This window comes from Mus caroli, unplaced genomic scaffold (genome assembly GCF_978045245.1).
Source record: "Mus caroli unplaced genomic scaffold, Mus_caroli_1 scaffold_1, whole genome shotgun sequence".
Taxonomy (NCBI): Eukaryota; Metazoa; Chordata; class Mammalia; order Rodentia; family Muridae; genus Mus; species Mus caroli.
The window spans coordinates 167,481,694-167,505,853 of NW_028227256.1; the positions used below are offsets into that span (position 1 = coordinate 167,481,694).

The 24,160-nt window shown below is 43.6% G+C and overlaps 1 protein-coding gene across 1 annotated transcript; it reads right to left on the minus strand.

Annotated features, from left to right (window-relative positions):
- Positions 1–1,524: 1,524 nt before the first annotated feature.
- Rgs4 (regulator of G protein signaling 4) lies at positions 1,525–7,454 on the minus strand. The gene is made up of 5 exons (XM_021162443.3): positions 7,273–7,454; positions 5,023–5,127; positions 4,506–4,567; positions 4,190–4,356; positions 1,525–3,765 (listed from the first exon to the last, which is right to left on the minus strand). The coding sequence occupies exons 1-5, from the start codon at positions 7,314–7,316 to the stop codon at positions 3,529–3,531; spliced, it is 615 nt and encodes a 204-aa protein (XP_021018102.1). The 5' UTR covers positions 7,317–7,454; the 3' UTR covers positions 1,525–3,528.
- Positions 7,455–24,160: the final 16,706 nt, after the last annotated feature.

Genomic DNA, 24,160 nt, shown 5'->3' on the forward strand with positions numbered 1-24,160 from the left:
AAGGTACCACCTCCCACAGCCCCCACAAGAGAAGCATGGTCAGTAGTCACTTAAGCAATGGCCCAAGCTTCTGACCTTCAGGCTAAACTCCTCCCCAGTTACCTAGCAACAGTGAAGACCATAAAAAGGGGTGCTCACCCCCACCTCACTCTCTTATTCCTTTGTCCTCTCACCTCTCTCTTCTCTCACTTCTCTGTCCTCTTCCCTTTCTCTTTGTCTTCTCCTCTCCTCTCTCCTCTCTCTTTCTCTCTAGCCTCCTCCCCACCCCCATCTCCCTTCTCTCTTTCCCCTGCATTTGTATAACAAAGTTCTAAAACCATAGAGTCTCTGCTCTGCTCCTTCAAGTTCCGCTGCGCACTCTGGTCAGTGTTGGAAACTTCTTCCCTCTTCCCTCTCTCCCACAACCTTGGTGGCTTTAGCAAAGTAGCTCCAGGGGGGTCCCCAGGCAGGGCTGCCCCTTGACCACCCACTGAAGAGTGGGATAGAGGAATGCCCACCTAAGGATGAGTGGATAGGGTAGATAGCAACCCTCCCACGCCTGACTGACCAGAGAATAGGGAAACTCTGGCGGGGTGTGAGCATCTTTTTCCTATCCCACTTCTCCCCGGCACCCCCCGGGACCCCCCCCCCCCCCCCGGCCTTCCCTTTATTTTGTTCCCAACACCTAGACATCTCTAGGTACCTTCAGTCTCCTCAGCTTCTCCACAGCCTTTCTCACTCTGGCAGGTAATTGAAAGTAGACAGCTGCTCAGAAGGGAGGCCCTACCCTTAAAATCCTAGTGAATCTGGAAAAGAAAAGTTGTGCCTGTCACCCTAAGATTTGGGAAGACGAGACAGGAGGATTGCCATGAATTTGAGCTCAAACTAGTCTTCACAATTAAGTTACAACCCAATGGACTACAGACTGAGTGAAACCCCATTTGTTGTTAGTTTTGTTGGTTTTGTTTCCTTTGTTTTATTTTGATATTTTTTGAGATTTTTGGTGGTGGTATTTTGTTTTGTTGGTTTTTGTTTTCTTGTTTTGTTTTGTTTTGTTTTGTTTTGTTTTGTTTTGTTTAGGGGAATTTTCTTCCCCCAACCCCAACTGAAGACCTGTAGACCACTAGATCTGCCTAGTCTTCAAACCTAGAGCAGCCCAGGGCCTGTGAGCAGAAGCAGGCAGATCAGCAAAAGGGGCCAAAGTCTAAATGATACGGCTTCTGCTTTCCTTCCTGGAGTTGGCAGGGGAGGGATAAAAGTCTCTGTGTGAGTCATTTTCTAAAGGCACTCTATGCCCCGCTGTTTCTTCCAGCATGCCTCTCTGGATCATTAATGTGTTTCCAAGCAGATTGTTTTGTAGGAAGCATTTATTTACTGTCATCATTAAGATTTGTGTGTTTCGTCGGAAGCATCAGTGTTGAGGCCTATAAAGCACATGGCAGAAGCAAACATGCATATGGGAGGAGCATTCCTTACATGGACCAGCGGCAGGCAGGCTCACCATACCAAGGAGCGATGGAAATACAATTGAAAACACACTCAGGATGTATTACATAAAATAATTTACTTCTCATTCAAAATGACTTTCCAGACCTATTTGTGAGACAGCAGTCTGTGAGTACAGGTACAATCTCAAAGTCATGATACTATTAGGGCAAGACCGAAGAGTTATACAGACATGATCATGGATGGGGTGTATAACAAAAAGGAGTTAGGAACACTGATGGGGGAGCTCTGGGGACATTACAAGCAAGACTGTCAAGAGAGACGAAACGAGTACCCTTAGAAAATTGATTTCTTCAATACGACGAGACTTGGATACACACTGTTCCAGTGTCTTCATCTTGCAGCCCGGTACATTGGCTTACTAGCCGCAATGGTGCTCACGCATGTAATTTAAACTGGAGCAATGACTGCAGTGTTGCACGAATGTGTGTGTGCTCTCAAAGGCAGTACTTTTAGAAGAATGAGAAGGAAATTACTTCTTGGGCATTCATCAATAATTTGGGTAATATCCTGTACCTCCATTTATAAAACAATACAATAATAAAAACACTGTACAAAACATCATAAATAACACAAATGAGAAATTTTCAAGTATTTCACGTGCCTTGAAAAGCTCCAAGCAGTAGTCCTACCAACTGATAGCCTCTCCTCTTCTGTTTTCTTTTCTCTTTCTTTTTCCTTTCCTCTCTCCTTTCATTGGTCTCTGCTAGCCTTGGTGTTTGGGATGGGATGAACAAGCTCTTACCTCAAAGCAGAAAACCAAAGAGGGCTTTGCAGTTCATGAGAACTTCCTTCCTCCTGATAAAACATAACCTTTCCCCCCTGATGATGCTTTACAGATGTAGGCATGTAGCTTAGAACCACGGCAGGTAGCCGTGGTTTTTAAAGTGAACAACCAACCACAGTGAACTAAGGAGGCTCCTCTGACAGGTGACATTCTTGAGGGGTAGGAAGAGAAGAGCACCTTATCAAGAGAGGAAAGAATTAAGATAATCTTTAGGTCCTCTGCCCTCACATAAGCAGCAGTCCCTGGTAGGGCTAGGCAGCAAAGCCTGGACCACATTCCTTCATTCAGCTCAAACATTCAGCTCCAGACCAACCCAGCTGCTAATCAGCACACCCTGAGCACCCAGGCAAAGGAGGGAAGGCGATCAGCGGAGGGACTTAAAAAGTGCCAGTAGTGATCACTGATGCAAGGCAGTTCAGTGTCAGTCAGACAGCAGTTTTCAGAGTGCTCACCCCTTAGCTTAGTGCTCAATGTGGAGGCCATCAACAACTAAACACAAGGGCCCTGGCTATTCTCCATCAAGACCCAGCGGTTCTATAGAACTCATTTCCCACAAGTTACTGTTCCTTTCTTAGCCTGCATGGCAGTTAATTCAGTTTGCCCTGTTCAGACACGGTATGAAGGACCAGAAATCAGAACATGCATGCAAGCATGTCTACACACTCCAGTTTGAGCACCTAGGATCTTTCCCATCTTTTCTTAAAGAAATGTGTGTGCATGTGTGAGTATATACATATAGATATAGATATTCATGCACATTCACACACATTGAATACATAGGTATAATATATACAGAATGTATATGCATATGTTATGTATATTTTAATGTATACATATGCATACACAAATATCACCTAAACGTTGAGAGTCCGTAGGAAGTGCTGCTGGCCAACATTGCATGTGCATGGAATGTCACATGAAGTGTACCAACTAACTAACTTGAGGTCAAACTGTTCAAAGGGGCAGACTGCCAGCCATCTTTGAAAATCCAGACCTACAGAGCCATTATTTGGAAACTTGCTCACCCTTAAGGAGACTTGGGAAAATTTAAAACAAATTGGGTCTTATCCTAGTGAAAACCCCAACACCACAACTAAGGCTAGTTTTACATGGAAGTGACTCACACACAGCAGGCAGCATGGATGCTAGGCTACAATGTGGATAAAGCATTGGTGCTTAATACAGATCAATATTTGGCCTCAGATTTTTCAGAGCATAGAGTCTTGGCATTTGGGCTCCCTGCCTCTGTGTGAGAATTAGGCACACTGAGAGACCAGGGAAGTGCAGTCTGCAGTCTTGGCTCCTTTCTGCTTCTCTGCCCCACAGCTGGAAGGATTGGTCAGGTCAAGATAGAATCGAGACTTGAGGAAGCGGCGGTAGGAATCCTTTTCCATCAGGTTGAAAATCTTCTTCTGGGCTTCATCAAAACAGGTTATCGTGGGCTCTAACATGTTCCGGCTTGTCTCCTCTCTGGTGCAAGAATCCAGGTTCACCTGAAGTGCAAAGACCAAGGGTGCATTAGATCTAGAGCCCTGTTGAAGAGAGGAGGCTGCAGGCTTGTAATGAACAAGGAGTGGCTGGGACCCTTTCTTTACATTTCTCCCGGAGTGAAACCCAGGACATTTGGGTCTGCCCTGACATATGTGTATAAAAGGTTCACTCTGCCTCTCTAAGGAGAACTTTCTTTTCCTTTACTCTCTCACTGGGGAGATTTACGGTTATATTTATTAAGGAGAGTCATTGATCATATAGACAAAAGCAGCCTTTTCCCTAATAGACTTCCTTGAAATGTTGTCAAGATTATAACAGCCAGCCCAGTAGCTCCTTTAGCTAGTAGTTCTAAAGATCCCTGATCCTGAATGCCTGTCCTCTGAATCCCCACTAAGATCTAGAAAGTTCTCTTCCATGGACACGTACCTCTTTTGTTGCTTGCACTGAGATGAACTCGTTGTAGATCTTCTTGGCCTTGGGACTTAGTTTAGAAGGTGACTTGATCTTCTTGTACTCCTCACAGCTGATCCAGAAGTCAATATTCTCCTCACTGTATTCTGACTTCAGGAAAGCTTTGAAAGCTGCCAGTCCACCTGTGACAGAGGACAAAGAGCCACAGTTACCCAGACATGGCTTGTCTAGTGCTGAGTAATGCTATTTTCAGTGTGTGTGTGTGTGTGTGTGTGTGTGTGTGTGTGTGTGTGATGACAGAGAGAGGAAGAGAGAAAGTTTGGTTACTTACATTCATGGTGAATCAGGTTTTCCAGTGATTCAGCCCATTTCTTGACTTCTTCTTGGCTTACCCTGGAGATATTATAGAAGAAAGAATGATTTAAATACATAGCATAGAATTAAAAAAGGCAATACGTGCTATATTATTTATTAGGATACTTCTTCACGAAATATGTAGACTCAAATTCTAATTATGATTGACATAAACTAGACTCTCTTGTCTATCTGCCTGTCTATCTCTCTCCATCCTCGTGTGTGTGTGTGTGTGTGTGTGTGTGTGTGTGTGTGTGTGTGATATAATATCTTTTTATAAATCTCAGGCTAGTCTTGAACTCATGGCCCTCCTAACCTTCCAAGTGATGAGACTACAAATGTCTACCCTCACCTTGAAAATAGAGGCCATCTTGACCCAAATCTGGCTCAGCTAAGGGCCTATCTTCACACTCATTCTTTAGGTACAACACACAACTTCTCTATTATCAGATAGTTAACCCTCAAGGGCTCTTTGCTGAAGCCACCTCTCTTACCTCTGGCAAGTTACTACTTTGTCCTTCTTGCTGTGTGAAGAACTGTGTTCACAGGAATCTGACTTCTGCAGCAGGAACCCCAGCCGATGTTTCATGTCCTTTGCACTGCAAGGAAGAAGACAATACTTAACATGAAAAACACATTTCCTTCAAAGAGAGACATGAAGGCTCTTAAGACTGCTGTGTGGATCAAAAGCAGTGTCCTTAGGGGACTTGCAGTGGCTTTGAACTCCCAGAAGCTATTCCTTTGTTTCTGCATATGACTTTTGATATTGTTGGTGAAAACATGTTAAGAAGGGGCTACTATTTTGAAATGTGTGCAGTAACTGCAAAACATGACCCATGCTGCCTATAGGACACCTTCTGGCCGCCCGGTGCTACTTCCCAAGGTGAGCAGTGGAAGCACTTCTGTAAAGTAGAAGTGAGTTCAGTCAGCCCTGAAAGTGGTAGCCAAGGAGTTCTCAGTGTGTGTGTGTGTGTGTGTGTGTGTGTGTGTGTGTGTAGAGCATCAGCTTAAGTGTGTAGCGCTGCAGAGAGGAGCAGGAAAAGTGAATGGTACAAGGGAGCGTGCTCAGGCTGAAAGTGCAGCCCTACCAGGCTGGTTTCTAGGCAACCTCCAGCTAGAGCTGCAAACAACAAACAAATAACCCCAAAGCTACATTACAGGGAGATGCGCATTTAAAAGGGCATCTGAGACTTTAGAATAGGAGAAGCAAGACAGAGTCAAGGCTGAGGCAAGTAATTAATTAGAGCAGTTTCCACTTTCCAACCACCACTTAACAGCCAGGGTACCACAGAGTTTCTGACTACTTGAACTTCCAGCTCAACTCTGTCATTCTTTCTTAGTAGATTTTTAAAAATATATTACTATTATCTCTTTTATTATAAAAGCCAAGAAATGGTTTAAGAAGAATGGTGTTTCCAGAGCAACAGAGGATGAGCCGTTCTTGCCTGGAAGGGTTGGCAAAGAACAGCAGGGCTCAGCAGCCCCTTAGGATGGAGGTTGACAAGCTGGTTGCTTATCAGTGGATTTTCCTAGAATGTCCGAATCTCAGCACTATTCTTGGGCTGCCCTTTAAGGTAATATTTTTCCATCTCTCATAAGGCCATCTTCCTTTCTCTTTTTCCCAAGCTGGTGACTGGTGACAAAATCCTTCCCAGTAACAGCAAGATAAAAATCACCAGAGTTGGGACAGTCCTAAGGTGACGCTATGGATGCATTGTAATCCAGCCCAAAGAGATATGACTTCCTGTCTCTGTGTGTTGCCTCTGCCTGAGCCCCGGCAGCTACTGACTAAACGAAGGGGCATTTCCAAAGAGCTGGAAGCGTGTTTGGCAAGTATCTTGTAACACAACACAAGTAGAAAAATTAAAGCCAAAGTTACATTAGAAGTCCCTGGAAGACAGGTAACGTGGACATGGTCCTTCCTCTGCCACCACCAACCATGTGACCTTGAGCAGATTAGACCCTCTGGAGACCCTAGCACTGAAGATGAGAGCTGATTAACCCTTTGAGGGCAGACTCAGGAACGCACAAACACTGTGCTTTGGGGGAGTATTTCCAAGTTGAGATTTATATCTCCAAGCATGGTTAGGGAGGTTTGGTAGACCCACAGATGACTTCTGACCTCTAACTTCAAGAGGAAACCGTGTAATACACACTAACCTTGTGTTTTATTTTAAACCAACTACTATAGAAGTACTCCATGAAATCATTCATTCATACCCTTAAAAAAAATGAACCCAAAGGCACACAGGTGCCTCTAAAACTTTAAGCTGGTATGTTACAAACTGTATATATTTCTCAACCACAACTCACTTCGACATCTGGAGGAGGGGCAGAGGGATAGGAGAGATGTAGTTTGGAGGACACTGAAGAATGCTGCAGAAAGCATTCTGACAATGTTTCCAAACTTCCTTCTGGGGTTTCTTTTCTTTTCAGAAATGCTCCAACAGGGACATGATGATGGAAAGAGTACAGATGCATCCCCCAGACCTCCTATCACTTCGTAATTCAAACAGCTTAACTAAAGGACCCAGTTTACAAGTCAAAGCCAGTCTCAAAACTAAAGTCATGTAAAATACAACAATCTGGCTGGTCCTAGGGAGACGCTACCAGGGTTGCTACCAGGGCTTCCTAGAGCATATATATAGCTTCTGATCCCAGAGAACTTCCTAAACAAAGCATGCAACTCACTGAAAAAGTCTATGCAAAACTTTAGCCTGACCAGTAACAGAAACCAATCTTACCTCCTCAGGCAGGACGCCGGCAGACCTGCAAGTCCTTTGCACATCTTGTTTAACTGAGGGATTCTTAGCGAGGAGAGAAAGGCAGCGGGAGCCGCGGCGGTTTCTATTTTGAGCACAGTTGCTTCTGCTCTGCAAAGAAGCTGTCAGAATCCTCTGAGCCTCTGGCTCTCAAGCCCGGTGGGGTCTCTTTTATAGCTCAGCCACGCACCCGACAGCCAATCAGATGGCAGGTCTGCAGGCTCCGCTCTGCTGTGGCACGCTGCCTCTCCAGCCCTCAGAAAGGGTGAGGAAGAAACAACTGACGCATCAGAGATGCAAATGGACCCAGCGGAGAGAAGCCGTTCGCAAAGTAGGCATATAGAAAATGAGGTTTTGCTTAACGTTTCTACCTACGTGTCAAGTTTTGCATTTGTAGGAAAGGAAATATAGAATCCACCGTGCTGAAAAATATTCATTGGCTTGTAAGATCAATGTCTAAGGAACTGGTCTCCCAGAAAGAAAGAAACCAGCAGGGAGTCTTCATCCTATTTTGCGTCTGGCACTCAATACACATTTCTCCTTGGGTTAGAAATATATTCTGGGTAGTGTGAGGCAGAGCTGGTACTAAGATTGTGGTCTCTGGGCAGTGATTTAATGAAATAGCCTGCCTGATTGGTAGACACAGAGGGATGTGGATAACAAACAGCTATATGTCCGGCAGCATAGCAAAGCCAATGGAAGTTAAATCCAGTATGTCTGTAATCAATATGACCTTGAGACATTCCTAAATATGTTACTGAGCACAAAATTTAGTCCAGCTTTGGCGTTCTCTCCTGAAGACACTTGACTCCTGCAAAAGACTAAAAAGACCAAAGCAGGGGTGGATGAACAAACACGTAAGACAGCAATTCCAATTGCACCTGAGTTTATATCATATGTAATGCTGAGTCTTTACTATTCAAAAAAGAGAGGGAGGGAGGGGCTGGGGGGAGGGAGGGAGGGAAGGAGAGAGAGAGAGAGAGAGAGAGAGAGAGAGAGAGAGAGAGAGAGAGAGAGAGAGAGAGGATCCAGCAGGAAGAAAGATTAACAGGCTGTGAAAACGGTGGGAGAGCAGCCATCCATGCTGTGGCTTCTGAGTTTCCAAGAATCTTTCACATTCACTATCACGGACTGAAATCTTCAGGCTCATGCAAGTCCTTCACATCTTGCAAGCATGGTTGAAATACCCAGAGAGGCAACGCAAATTGACTGTGTACACACTGGGGAGTTGTGACTGGAAGAGAGAGGTTTACTTCAGTGTCTGACCAAAACTTTCGTCTTAAAGTCAAGTCTTAAGACCAGTGCCTGGTCTTAGTTCAGTGACCTAGAATTTACACACAAAGACATCACTGCTTTTCAGTCTTTGGGGCTGAAAGCAAATAAAAACAAGACATCAGATGATTTGCACAAGGAAAGAGAGGTACCAATAGCTTTCTTTAGAGATGGGTTTCTCTCAGAGGTACCAAAAATATAGAATGGGAAATAGAAGCATGTAATGTTCTTCTATGCTCTGGACCAAACATCTGCCCCTTTTATCATACACATCTTCCTTGGCTAGCTGAGTATGGAGATAGCAGACAAACGTAAAAGAGGGCAATAGATATGTCAGTATAGGGAAAGTCCCCAGCTCTCTCCTGTAAAGACAAAAACAAAAAACCCAAAAAACAAAAAACTTATTAATTCAGCTATGAAAACCTCTCTTTGCTTTCTAACATGAAACCTAGGAAAGATGAGAGCTGTCCTTGGTGGTGGAGTGGGAGGGATGACAGTGCAGGATGAAGTGAGAGAGACCCTGGACTGGATGTGCAGGCAGAATTTGCATTAAAGGAGATCAACTAAAAGGGAGAGCCAGTTTCTCCACAGTGACCTAGAGTGTTCTTTGCTTACCTGAGCACCCAAGACAGGGAACACTCAGACAATCTGGTTTTAGGAACATCAGTGGAAGACTCAAAGAAATGTACCGCTGTTTGAAAAAAGAAGTTCCAGAGGAAAAACATCTTATCTTGGATCTAGAAGGAAAGAGGTATGGCATCAGCTATAAATGAGCTAAATGGACTTTTAAAACCACTCAATCGGTACCCTCATTTCATCCGAAGATAAATAGAATTCCAGAGACTGAAAGCAAGCCTCCCAAGGATACAGAATTTTCTGTTAACCGGACAGGATGCAGACCCAGGTTTCTTGACACTGGGTTGTGTAGACTGTCCACAGAGCTGTTCTATCATTCAATGTTCTTATCAAAGGAGATATGCTGTGTACATAGAGATATTTCTAAACTGCAAAGTGCTTGGCAAATATTTTTTTTATTGTCAGAACATAGATAGCAGATAATAAAGCTCAATATTAATTAATTTCATACATTTCATTCAAGGATCTCTGTGAGTGTCTCTCTCTCTGTCTCTGTCTCTGTCTTTTTCTCTCTCTCTCTGCCTGCATTCCTCTTGTTCCAGGCAAGCAGGAGCTATAGCAGATTGCCTGATTGCTTCCCCAAGAAAACCAATTCTTCAACTCTTCATCTGTCCAAGTCTATCACTCACTTTACTGGCTGTCCCTTGCATTCCCAATGGTTCTAATACTTCCACCGAATATTTGAAAAGCTGCTCATAAATTAGCTTTTTATTTTTTACTATGAAACTTGCTGTTTGTGTTGAAGAGGTGAGACTGGTACATCAGGATACCCTGACAATGGCCCGCCTCCCCTCCTTGATAGGCACAAATTACCAATGCCCGTTATCTGATGGTTTGTCATTCCTGCATGCTTCTTATGTGAATGGGATTTGCTCTCCAAAGGTCTCTTCTGCGCAAGCTCACTTCAGACACACCTGAGCATCTCTCACACAGTGAATCAATAGCACAGATTTTACTTAGGCTTACGACGAGCAAAAGTGAGATGGGAGGTAATTTGCTAGGGAACGGAGAACAGGGAGGCAATGGCATGGAACTGAGGCACAGGTGGAATCTGCATGCTGCCAGGACTTTGGAGCTGTGACCAGGAAGCTGGACTTAATCATCAAGAAGAGACTGGTGTTGGAGCTGCTCCTCCTGGCTGCGTGGGAGGAAGGGTTGAGGTGTGTGTAGGCAGGAAGATTACTTAGCAGTTTGAATGTCAAGCCATTAGCTTCTACAACTGCAAAATGGAAGCTTATTTCTGAAATGAATATTTATTAGACCCTGGAGCAAGGATTCTGTTAGGCCCTGGTGATCTAAATAGGAATCAGAAATGGTTCACACCTCTCGGCAGCTCACCTGAAAATGGGGAAGAAGCATGAATCACTGGAAATTTTCAGATTAAAGTGCAGTTATTACACACTTGTTCGGGATCTCCTGGATTATAGGAAAGCTCTGGAAGATACAGAATAGTCTCATCTTTTGGTATTGGGAATGGTTTTTACAAAGAGATGGGTAAGGGATAGATAGAGGCACAATCATTATACAAAAGAGCCAAGGGCATCGTAATACAGGGCACAATAGTAATGACTATTGTTACTGTCGTTGATTGTACAAGGTGGTATTTTAAGCATTTTGTAACTGTTGTCTCACTCCTTCCCCACAACCCTGCCTGAAAGAATGTCTGAGGTCCTTATGGATAATTTGAGTAAATGTACTAAGATTAAATATCTGAGTGTTAGCGATGGCATGTAGCTCAGGCAGTCTGATTCTAAGTTCTGGGCATTAGTCTCTGTGACCTCATAACCATGCAAGACAAAGGAAAGTGGACTACTTGAAGATCAGAGAGAGTTATTGGATGTCTTAGGGTCAGAACCTGGGCCTTGGTAGCTCTGACAAGCTAGGCCTGCCCACTTCGTAGGGTTCACTCAGATGAGAAGAGTGAAAGGCATTCACTGTGACCACATTGGGAAGAAGACCAAGTAAAGAAATGAAGAGATCCCTTCAAGTCCATGTTGAGTCCTGTTGTGAGGTTTAAATAAAAGACAACCTCAGTCAGGGTGTGGCCCTGCCAAGCCTTTATCTTCACTCCAGGTCTCCTTCAAGACTGTGTGGCAAAATGTTAGAACTATGTGAAATCTCTTCCTGGGAGATAAATTCCACCTCTGGCTGACACCAGGCTTCTATCATGAGGCTCCCAGGGGGAATTCCAAATTCTTGGGGCCCATTGTCTCAATAATCTGATCGCCAAAGAGATGGGCACAGGTGTCTCTTTAAATGTCATCATTTCTTCCAGGAAGGACAGTAGCATTATTATCACGATTGCTTCTCTGGGAGGGAAACATGGGGAAATGAGGCTATTAGGTATCTCTTTTTAGCTAGCTAGTCTTAAAGGCCATTGAGGATGGATCAGAGGACCAAAGGGAAGCCAAGAAAGATCTCCCTGTACACTCTGGGAATCAAAGGGTTTGGTTGATTATTTGGTCACTCTGAGGTCCATAATTTATTTGATAAGGGTCTGAGCTGGCCAAAGTACTTAAGGTGATCACATTAGTGTTCAAGAGAAAATTTCAGAATATGGGAGCCATGGTGAGATTGCGTGGGAGAGAAGCAACATTGAGAGAGGCTGCTCTGATAGAGATGGTGGCATTAGTCTCCAGCCAGGCTGCAGGGACAAACAAAACCAAGCACAGAAAAGAGCTCCCTAAGTCTTGGGCTGATGTTCATCTGGGAGGAACTGTGTGGCCAAGGAGTACAAAGGGTCGCTTCCTATTGTGCAGCACGAAGTCACACAACAGGGTGTGAGCTGTGGTACACTGGTAAAATTTAAAATCCCCCAGATTTCTCTTCTGGTGAACAAAAGATTCTTTCTTAAGTATTTATGTGATCTAACACAAGGAAATAAACCACTGGGGCAGGTCTTTTTTGAATGTTCTTGTTTCCATCAGATGCTAAAAGGAAGACTGCAGCTTCTCTAGGCCAGGATGTGAGCCTTAGACTCTATTTGCTCTATCTCCAATTACAATTTCCTCTAAGCCGTGAGAAAACCTCTTCCCTCTTTATTGTCTCCTACAGTGTCCCTGACATCGGTGAGAGTTCACGATTGTTAGTTTTTAAGGATAAAAAGCAAACAGACCAGGTCAGAGTGTGCTGCATGCCAGGAAGATGCGCAGGGACTTTCCCAGTATTCGTGGCTTTTGGGAAACACATTTGACTCTGCAACCACATGCAATAAACAAGGACTCTGACCCTGACACTTTACAAGAGGAGGTGATGCATCATTCTGGAAGAACTATCACACACTTAACTAGCTGGGGGGGGGGGGGGGACGACGACACAGAAGTGGAGGATGAACCAAAACAATCTTATTCCAAAGATTTTTATCTTTTCCTGGGAAGGGTTTAGCCCAAGATAGAACAGCAGTTTCATAAGAGTTCATTTGCATTGTGCAGGTGGGAAGAGACAGTATTGTCATGTTCCTGAACCTCACTGGGGGCAGACTTAGATTCTAATTCTAGCTCCTCCTTGGAAAGGTTTGAGAGATGGTGGCAGTGCAGGGTAACCTCTGTGATCGCCACTTCCCTGTGCCCTGTATTTCTGCTTGTCCATGAATAAACATTTTAACATCTTAGCATGCCATTTTCATATTTTGACCCCAGTCCCACCTGCTATCCATCCTTTCACTCTTGTGTTAACTGAGTCTAGTACAGGCACTGGGTTTGGTATAATGTGGTACAAGAATCTCCACACCCTCTTCTACAGTCCCAGCGGCTGTCCTTGTTTTGACTCTTGGAGTTTATATTTTAAAGTGTTGCTGGGGCTGGAGATTGTACCTCAGTTGGTAGAGTGCTTACCTAGCATGCAGGAAGCTCTGGGTTTGGTGACACTTGGGAGGTGGTGAAAAGAGGATTAGAAGTTCAAGTCTGTCATCGAAAATAATAGCTTTCATCTCAAAGTAATAAAGGTTTAACACAGGAGCAATGGATCAGCCACCATGGCCCTGAGAACATAGATTTAGGTCATGACAAAAATTTTTCAGTGTGGAAACAGTTTGTTTCATGGAGTTTTTGCCACAATAGAACAGATAAAGTTAAATCAAGGTATTTTAAAAATACAGTAGAAACAGCCTCTTTCCAGGAATTCTCGTTCCCAAAGTCCTTCTTGATTACATAGGGAGTTCAAGGCTAGCTTGAAATAATACATGGTAAAAGAAAACTGTGATTGGAATCCAAACGCCAGAAAAATGCTGACTGAGGAACAGTCCAGAGATGACTGGACAGTGGGCTGGCGAAACACCTAAGAGCAACCAGGAAACTGGGTCTGGATCCAGGGAAACGCATGGTGGGTTATGAAGGGATCTGTATGGGCTCAGGACCCACAAAACAGAGTTCTCTGCCAAAAAGAGGAACAAAGGGCATAGGATAAGAGACTAAGACAGGAAATGGGGGATAATGGAGAAGGGGAAGGGAATAAAAGAGAAGGGAAGAGGATCTTTGTCTCAGTGGGATGGAGGACTGCCTTTGGATAGAGAGGAGACAGATGTGGCATGTAGGAAAATGGTGGTTTATAAAGGGGAAACCTCTTGTTAGTATGAGGTGCTTAATTTTAACTGGGCACGTTAATTAGGTGAGCCAAAGAGGGTTTTTGATTTCTGGACTTCGACATTTTGATAGCTAGACTTTGGTGGTCAGCCTCAGGAGGAGGAAGTGGCCAATAAAGGACTAGACCTTGGAGGCTTTAGGGATATAATCTAACATTTTCTAAGCAAGGCAGAATGAATGGGGGAAAAGGGCAAGGCCTGCCAGAGCCATGCTTGCCAGATGGGCTAACCAGAGTCTTTTCAGGTTACAAGGACAGACCATGAAAAGAGAAGGAAACAGAATGGACACTTGAGCTAAGTGCAAGCCCTTTCCAAAGCAGGGTTAGACTTTAAGGTGACACTGTAGATTGTCCTATATCTCTACCCTTAACATTCTAGTTAAAAGTCAGCTTGTAACTCACATTATTGTGATCTTTATGAACTTATGAAAGATACTGTTTTGGCTTTTAGATCCGGGTCCTGACATCTCTGTACAACACTGAGGTTTTCAAGGATTTCTTTTTGGACAATGCTGACGTTCAATAATTTCTTAACATTAACTGGCTCAGAACATTTTTAGCATCAGTGTTTCTACTTGAGGCAGTGTGCCGCCCTCTCCCTGGATAGCTGGGTTGGGGGTTGTCACACTTTCAATGATGCCCATCTCTGGAATCTCTGTTCAAAGACAAGAAGCAGTGTAACTTTTTTTTTCTTTTTCTTTCTTTCTTTTTTTTTTTTTTGGAAGTCAAAGCTCCCAAGTTTTGTGATGCACAAGTAGATGGGACTCTAAAATGCCCAGTGTTGTTTAAATGAGAGAACCAGGGTAAGTTCAGAGGCTGGACTTAAAGATCTATGAAATAATTCTGCAAGAAGAAAGCCCCAAAGAGAATAGCTGACACTTAGAAGTCAAGGGGGGATAGGGGGTGCAGCAGAGTGACATTGCATATCCTGAGCATGCATTGAGTCATGATTCCAATCCAAGCCCCTCCCCTAGCAACCAGGTGCAGCATCATGGCAGTCCTCCTTGGATACCTTACTTTCTGTGGTTTCGATCACCTCATGCCAGCAGTGGCTTGGCAATATTAGATGGAAAAAATTGCAGAAGTAAACAGCTCATACCTTTTAAGTTGCATACGGTTCTGAGTAGGATGATGCAGTCTCTTGCTGTCCCTATTTTGACTGGGACATCATTCCTCCCTGTGTACAGCAGGCCTAGTATGTATTCACTACCCACCCACTAGTCCACAGCAATCTCAGTTTTGAAGATAGACTGGCATAAAATCTCTTTGCTTATGTTAAAGGCACCTTTATTTTACTTAATAGTGGTTGCCAAGTTCAATGGTGGTGTTGAAAAGGGTGCACCAGAACCTAAAACATGGAAGAAGAGATGAATTCTGGTTCTATGTGGCAGCTGCAGGACCTATAGGCATATAGGCTGCATGACCTGGTTTGGGTGTTATCTATCATTTCTGGTATCTGCTGGGCATCTTGGGACACATTCCATTGGGACTAGGGCCTGACTGCTCTACTGTTATAATCGGATCTATTTCCCTAATTGTATAAGCAGACAAGCCACGTCCGGGCATCTCAACAGCTCTGTGATGTGTCCCTATTTTCTCTCTCATTTCTGGGTTCTGGATTTTCTTTGTTCATATTTGTATTTTTCTCACTTTATTCAATACTGACTTTGGACACTTCATTCTACTCCTGTCAAATGCACTAAATTCTGACATTTCAAACCCTCCCTTCATGTTTCTCTGTTGCTCTTAGCAACTCATGCTTCAAATGTAGCAAGGTGTAACTGTTAAACTAGCTTTCTGGTAGGCATCAAGATGTATTTGTTACTCCCCTAAACTGAGCCATGGCTCTTTGGTTCCATTGTTCCCAGTCCTATGGGAAGATAGAATCATCATGGTGAGGAGCGGCTGCTCACCCCAGGGTCACCGGGAGCAAGAAAACAAAGAGGAAGGGGTTGAGGACATCATAGACTCTGCTGACTGACTTTCTTAAGTAGATTTCCAATTAGGACTGAATTCACCACTGACAAAGTTCATACCTCAGTGATCTAATCTCAGCTCAGTAATGACACAGCTGGTGGCCAAGCCTTCCATACAGGAGTTTTGGGGGTGGAGGGATGTATCATACTAAAAGCATTAACAGTTGTTTTTCCAGTTTAAAACAAAGGCCTTTGACACAGGGAAACCAATAGCCTACTGTAGCAGTTATACAGCTAAGAAAAACACAACTCAACACTATAGCTGGGCTGCTTGTCTCTCGAGGTCAGGCTGGTAACCCTCACAGATGTCAAAACTCATCCTTGCGTCCTGTGTGTACAGCTCTAAGGATAGCCATCAGGTATCTACCGAATCCATTCTTCCCTTCAGACAAGCAAGATGATGGAATCTGTCTCACCCAAGCTAGTACATTTACTTACCCAGGTTTGCAGTGAATCTAATGAGGTGAGCTATCTGGCTTTCAATGACACTAAAATAACAACAAAATCAAAGTGAAACTAAGATCAGAAGGCAGAGACAATTCTAGGCCACACTTCCTGCTGGTAGATAAATCCCCCCCCCCCCCCCCCCGAGTAAAAAGCATCAGATACAGAAACCCTGAAACAAGAGCCTAAGACAAAGAACCCACCTGAGGAGGGCCTACAGAATGCTTCCTTTGTTTCTGGACTCCCCCTCCATCCTAGCACCTACAGTGCACTCCTCCTCAAAAACTGCCTAAGTTCCTACCATATAAAAGTCTAGCTCCTCTGCCAAAGCTACTTCAAATATGCTACCCAGGGACCATTTCTATATTAATCCTGAACCCCTTCTCAAGTTCTCGGCAGTATTTTTTTTAATGGTTTCTTACACTTGTATCACTTTTAACTAGAAGAAAAAGCCATCGTGTATTCTATCTTCCCCAGGATGGGGGCTAGCCAGAGCTCTGCGTGGAGAAGCTTTCCCTCTTTCCCTCAGTCCGAGCTGCCGTCTAATTTAATTCACTTATGTGACACTATAGGAACAGCTGCCCCTTGTTTCAGAGAAAATAATAGCAGTGGGAATAGCATAATAGCAGGAGGCTAACCTAAAAATATGATAGGGCTATCCTACAATCTACCTCTCGTGTGTTCTGATTGTTTTTGTCAGAGTGTTGACGGGCGTATGGTGAGTCACGAAATGGTCTCAGCCATTTCCTCTTAAAATAACCCATCCATTTCTAAAACACTCACAGGTTGTGAAGCACTTTTCCCCACATTATCTCATTTGCCTTTCACATCAAACTCACCATGTCCAAATTGCAATAATTTCCCTCTCTCAAAGATACTCCACCCTTAGGGCTCTCTATTACCGTAACCACCCGCAACCTCCAGCTCTGATAATGCCCCTCACTGGGCTCCTCCTCCCCATCCCTCAGCACTCTCTAGTTTAAGCCTCCCTAACCTGTCCTGCGGAACAGATATCACGATTTCGTCTGTTGAGTAGTAAATGCCATTGCTGTAAGTGAAATCATTATCCAGAATATCACTTTCAGTAGAGAGTACCATGGAACACTGAAAACAAAATAAAAATAAACAAAGGAAGGAAGGGAAGAGACACTTGTGGTCAGCCCCAGAACCTTCCCAGAAGGGCTTAGGGCTTTATGGGAACGTAACTATATCCACTGGATCACCTTCTTGTTTACTGTGCCCACATCTTCTTTTGCATGATAGGGCCACAGTTGGGTAGTCTTAACATAGATCATAAAACGGTGAAAACACTTAATCTTTGATCATTGGAAAAGCATCCTTAGTACTTTCAATGCCCTTCAATGTTAGTGAAGGGCCCGACTTAACACTACACTACAAACTCCATTTTGCTCTCAGACTCCATTTCATGACTAACTTGCCCTCTAAATAAACTCAGCTATTGGGGAAAAAAACTGACTTGTTACAGAAGCCATGTCACCCTGGTAATAATCCCAATTCCCTGAGTAAATAGCCACTCCACTTCCAGCAACAAGCAATCAGGTCTTAAGGGGAAAGTACCGACTGTCTTGAAGTAGATTGATTAAGCTAGCAACCATTGTTCATATCAAGCTGAAATCATTACCAGCCAACAGAAGTGCTCCAAGCAAATGCCAAACAATCATGTAACTACCAAGTTGGAAAGTCCTTTACCATGCTACAACAACCATGATAAATAGGCAAGGCTTGTACCAGCTCAGACTTCCACACCATCCACTGTCTTGAAGACCCAGGAGGGTCCCAGCTCGAACTTGAATAAGGACTCTTTGCTTTTATATATGAGTTGGACTCTTGGTGGTCTCTGGTGGTCTGTGAGGACCTCACAATCTGGGCATAACAGTTATTTCTTCTCTTTCAAACCCATTTAACAAACCATAGCCTTACTATGCATCTACAATAATGCTGTACTTCTTCAAACCAAAGATCTAATTTCCTATCCAAATCTAAGCAAGACATGACATCCGAGTACTATTAATATTTAATTTGCAGTCATTCCACACTCAGTATTTGATTTGATCTCTCAGTGTCCCATGATCTCCCACACCTAAGTCATTTTTATCTATGAAATAAAATGTCAAGAAATGTCTCCTTCATTGTAGCTTTCCAAGATCAAGGCCACCCAATCTGCAAAGCCAAATATCCCTGCAAAGAGAGGTTCTCAAGCACTCAGCAGAAAGGAGACTGCTTCTTTACTTCCAATGATATATACAACTCACTTCAGACTAAGGGACACTGAACAAATTCTAATATAAATTCGGATCCTACTATTATCCCTTGTTTTACTATTCTATGAACTTATATGTACAAGAAGCTAATTCCATTGAATTGTCAGGTATAGGTGAGACCTATAGATGTCTAGAATGCATGTTGCTTTCAAAGAGCTTCAAGCTAAAGGGAAATAAATAATTGAATTTGTGAAGAATGAATTATTATATAACTACATTTTGCAGATGGGACACACACATACACCCCTCAGCCTTATTTCTTCTTAATATTGCATATTTTTTCTATTAAGTATGGCTGTGCTCACTACTAGTCTTGACTGCTTGTTGTCTGTAGTGCCATGTCTGGAATATTGCTGGTATTCATGACAGAAAAGGAGAAAACAACAAATTGTACTCTGGAGGCTTCCACAGAGAAGGGACACACATTAGTTCTGTTTGTATTTCATTGACCAATTTGATGTCAAAGAGCTGGAAGTAATTATGATATTTCTCCTGAGTGGGATACCAAATATATTTTTAATAGCAAGGTCAACGATGATGAGTTTAAGAAAAAATGTATCAAAATCACATTAGCAAATGACAGAACAGGGACTGGAAAAGCAATTCGGTTCTCTCTTCATTTCATTGAAAGGAAGTTACTAACAGAGGGGTCTGGCCCTGGGATGCCCAAAAGCAACTGTGTTCTAAAGATGCAAACTGGGCTGACCTGCTGAGAACTTCAGAAGGGAAAGAAAACAAAAGAAAATAAGAGCTTGCTTAATGTCACTTCTCTCAGCATCTCATCCGCAACCGGAGGAGCATCAGCCACTGTGGCCATAGAAGGAAATACAGGAAGTGGCAGCCTCTATCACTGTCAATTGCCTTTAAAGGATGCTAGACACAGTGAGAGAGCTGTAAATGGCACAAAGCTCTGACCGCATTACCTGGACTCCAAGTTCCATTACCAGCAATCACAAGACAAAAGGCCTTGGGAAGTTTGACAGAACAGGGATTAATGGGGCATAGAGGAAGCTGAGAAAGACTTTACTCACATTCTTCTTTTAACTCTCATTAATTTTCTGATTATTGGAAATTTTACTCAAATTTAGTTTATGTGAGTTAGAGATTTTTTTTTTTTTTTGCTTTGGGATGTCCAATCAGGTACAGCCCCTGATTGCTCATGGTGGCTATATTGCAGTATTAAATCCTGCAATTAAATTAAGTAACACATCTCTTTGAGGGTACTAAAAACTAGAAAGGAAGAAAAGCTGGAGCAGGCATGACTTGGGCTGAGAAGGATTCTCTGGATCCCTTTTGGCTGTATATATGAGGTTCTCTTCCAGTGTCTGGTTGCCTAGCTTCTAATGTCTGGTACCTGACTCTCTCTTGCCCATTGCCTGACAACATAGAGGTGGGAAATGGCTGAGAAATCAAGTGCTTTTCCAAGTAGTGGTTAGAAAAGCCTTAATGCTCAGCTTCCTTCCCTTCTCCTAACACAAAGGGGCATAATTTATGCTACAGAGCTCCTTCCCGGTGGTGGTGGTGGCTTGAATGAGAAATGCCCCCCAACCCCCATAGGTTTTGGTATTTAGCTCCCAGTTTGTAGCACTGTTTGGAGAATGTTAGGTGGTGTAGCCTAAGTGGAGGAAAATATGTCACTGAAAGTAGACTTTGAAATTAAAAGTCTCATGGCACTTCTAGTTTACTCTCCCCTTTTGGGGAGTGAGCTCTCAGCTGCCTCATCTAGTCATTATGCCTCCCTTTTTGGGGAGTGAGCTCTCAGCTTCCTGATCTAGCCATCATGCCTGCCTCCTGCCATGCATCCCCAGGTGATGGACTGTTATCCCCTTGAGACTATGAGCCCAAATAAATGCTTTCTTGTGTATAAGTTGCTTGGTCATGGCATTTTTATCACAACAACAGAAAAATAAAGAAAACACTTGGTCAGGCCAAGGTTGAGTTTGGGCCTGTGGGTGATTCTCTCTTTGCTAGATGTCCTGGCCATTGAGAATGATATCACAGGTAGCTGACTATAATGAACACAATTGACCAGTTGCCCCTGGACTCCACTGTGGATTTTTGCTAAGGTTATGCCTTGTCCGGACTAATCCTACCCTCAGCTGAAGATGGTAGGACTCTGCAGCAAGCTGTTGTAGGAAGCCGTGGGGAATCCACTCTCAATGTTTGCTTGAAAACTGACTTGAATGTTACACAATGTGTGCATGTATCCAAATATCACATGGCAACCTGTAAATGTGTACGGCCTCTTTCTAGGTCACAAAAAGGGAACGAAAGTGGCAAAGGTCATGAGAGCAGGCTCTGGTGCAGATCTGACACTCAGTGAAGGAAAAAGGCAGGTGACAGAGTGAGAACATTCTAGGTTCCTGAGGAGGCTGAGGAAAATCCAGTGCAGACCGTGGATCCCGGCGTCTCCTCCGCTGCATCATCCTTGACTGGGGAATTTACTCCCAGGAAGTATAGCAGACACCAACCATGGAGAAATGTCACTTGAGATCTCTCTCAAAGACCCATGCCTGTCTTGTTCTCTTATACAGCTCAGGGCCACCCTGCCTAGGGTCTGGTAGTAGCCACATTAGGATGCAACATCAACTACTGATGTAGATATGCTCTTCCTGAGTTTGCAGACAGACCGGTGTGATCTGGGCAATCCTTCCATTAAGATTGCCTTCTCAGGGCTAGGCCGATGGCTCAGTGGTTAAAAACACTGGTGCTCTTCTGGAAAATATGAGTTCAATGCTGAGCACCCAGATGGTGATTCACAACCATCTGTAATTCCCAGGAGATCCAATGCTCTCTTCTGGCCTCCACAGGTACAAGGTATGCATATGATATGGTGCACAGACACATTCAGGCAGAATCTCCTCACACATAAACCTAATAAAATGTAAAGATAATAGATTTCCTTCTCAAGTGACTCGAGGCTATGTCAAATTGGTCATTTAATCTGACTAGGCTAGGATGCTTTGCCTGGAAACTCTAGGAACTTCAGAGTCTGAGAAAACGGTAAGAGGAGAGAGCAAGTTCTGCATGGCTTGATTTGCCAAACCCAAGAGATTTTCTTAATAATAAGTGTGATACACCTTGAAAACATGGCAGAGAGTAGACGGAGATACTGGATCGAAGGAAATACAGTGGTCTGGGTGAAAGGTTAGGCTGACGCAGACTAAAGCAGAATTGGGGAACCATAGCCCTTGGCACATTATCCTCCAAGAGTGAAAATCATTGCACTTTGCAATGCATAGAGATGTCTCAAGCCAATTTACATACTAAACCATTTCCCCAGTGTGACGGTCTTAGAGGTGACATCTTTGGTATGTAATTTTGTCATGAGAGTTGAATCTTTATTCCTGGAATGATGACCTTTCCAAAGGACTCGGGAGAGCATCTTCTATGAGAAGATACAGAAAAGTCACCAGCCTGCAGCCAGGGAGAATATACTCACCGGAACCCAACAGGCTGGCACCTTGATCTTAGGTTTCCAGCCTCTAGAACGGTAAGGAGAAATTCCTGCTGTTTATTGGCCCTCCTAGTATATGATGTTTTGTTATAGGAACAAAAACTGACGAAGACGGTCATGAAACCAACAGTAGCATTGTATACGGTCTCAACATCCTTAAATACTTCCAAACTGGCTCTGTATAGAAAAGAGAAATGAATCAATTCTAAAGTAAAATAAAGCCAATGACATTGGAAGAGTGTGGGATCAGATACTTTTGGGAATAAAGTCCATCAGAACTTTGATCTTCATATTTGGACACTGAGGGGAGCAGTCAAGTATTTAGCCAGTTTTTCCCACTGGGGTGATTGACTGGAAGGTTCTGCTTGCTCAACAGAAGGCAAAGCGAGAAACTATTTTGGAGGAGCCCGTTGAATACTCACTTTTTCTCTTTTTTAGCAAACTTCAATCCAGCAGTGCAGACTGCAGAGGTGAGTGGACAGCAATCTATCCCCTGGGGCACTTTACAGGAAGGTGCAGGAGGAAGCCACAAGTGGGTGGAGCAAGAAAATACAAACCTGCAGGATAAGAGTCACAGGAGAGTACTCCATACCACGAAAGTTCTAAAGGGGAGAGCGCGCAGCAGATTGAGCTCCTGAGCTAGCACGAATTTAGAGAGAAGCAGGAAGGATCTTGTAGAATGGGTTGTTTGAAGCAGGCCTTGACAAATGACTGGATTGTCAAGAGTAGGAATGTAACCTGAGTTAATCCACGTCCCTGAGGTGCCATTTTCAGACAACCCCAGGAAACCAAATGAACACTTCTGAAAACTAATTCCAAAGTGAGATATTATCCAGTTTATAACTGATCATTGTCTGTGTGAAATCCCATTTTCTCTTTCCCACTGGGTCTGCATCTTCAGCAATGCTGGACCTTACTCTACTGGCTTCCTTTCTAGATGGTCAGCTGCTGCCTCAAAAACCTTGCTGTTTTCTCCCTCGTGCACTTTCTTCTCTGTTAGCAAAGAAGGGACTAAGTAACTCAGTTTCTCTGATGCAAGATGAAGAACTCCAAAGTTGGGAACAGGACTCTTTGAAAGGCCATGTGAGGACAGGGCAGAGGGACTGACTCACCTGCTAAGATGGCTTTCCAGCTGTAAGGAGACAGAGTAGGAAGAATAGAGGTCTGTGTCCCAGAGGATTAGGAGGAGACTGGGAGGAATGGGAGGGGGAGGAAGAGAAAGAGGAGGAAGAGGAGGAAGGATAGGAGGAGGGAGAGGAGGAAGAGGAGGAGGAGGAAGAAGAAGCAGGTAGATTTAGAATAAACAGAGGAATTGAATTACAGGGTACCTCAGGATACCCTGTAAGCTTGTCTTAACAGGGCCACTTTGAGGTACTCCAGTATGGGGTTGCTTTCTTTGGATACAAAAAGTAAGCAGCATTGATTGTGCTGGTTGTCCTGAAGAGGGACAGAGAGTGGCTACAGCCTCCATTGCTAGACCTGATCAACTTTTGTTGATCAACTTTTACATTTTGTTATATTGTTAAATTTTGAGAGTGAGCAAGGTCATAGGAGAAACACAGTAGAAATCTAGTTGTTTTTTTCAAACTTCTAGAGCAGTACCTAAAGCCAGTAATAAATTGTCCCAAGCTGCATCAGAGCCCTCCTCCATCCTCCAGAAACCTTACTTCTGCATCAACAAAAGGAACTGTGTTCCTTTAATGCTGCCTTTTGCCGCTGAGTCATAAGATTAAATTGTGCTTTCTGCACCCCCACCCCAATCCGCCTCAAGGCAGAAAGTAGACTAATGCACTTTAGAAAGATTTTGGATAGCACATATCTTTTTTTTTTCCATTTTCAATTTCAAGTAATTTGGAAAATGAGGCCATAACAATTATTAACTATATTTTGTTCAGCTTCCCATTCTAAGGGCAGGGGTAAAAAAAAAATCATGGCTGTCGTAAAGACATGGTCCAAAATATAGACCTATGTGTAAGTAATGCTGTGGAAAAGGGAGAGGGGAGGCTCAGGATGAGGCAGAAGCCCTCAATGTCTTCTCTGGGACATCAGAGTTACCCATGGTTTCAAGCTCAGGCTCTATATTGATTCTAGGAGAGTCATTCATTTTACAAACCCAGAGCTGGACATTATTCACCTCAGGACTATTTAATCATTTTTGTCTTCTTTTTCTAGCCTGCTGTGCTGGCTAAGTTGTAGGATGGGAGGGTAAAACGTTGGCAAGGACA

What these genes read in the sequence shown, in the direction of transcription:
- Rgs4 (XM_021162443.3), bottom strand. Translation starts at nt 7,316, where the DNA reads ATGTGCAAAGGACTTGCAGGTCTGCCGGCGTCCTGCCTGAGGAG. An exon ending in AAACCTGATTCACCATGAAT is followed by an intron (nt 4,357 to 4,505) that starts GTAAGTAACCAA and finishes CCTCTGTCACAG; the next exon opens with GTGGACTGGCAGCTTTCAAA. An exon ending in CAGTGCAAGCAACAAAAGAG is followed by an intron (nt 3,766 to 4,189) that starts GTACGTGTCCAT and finishes TTTGCACTTCAG; the next exon opens with GTGAACCTGGATTCTTGCAC.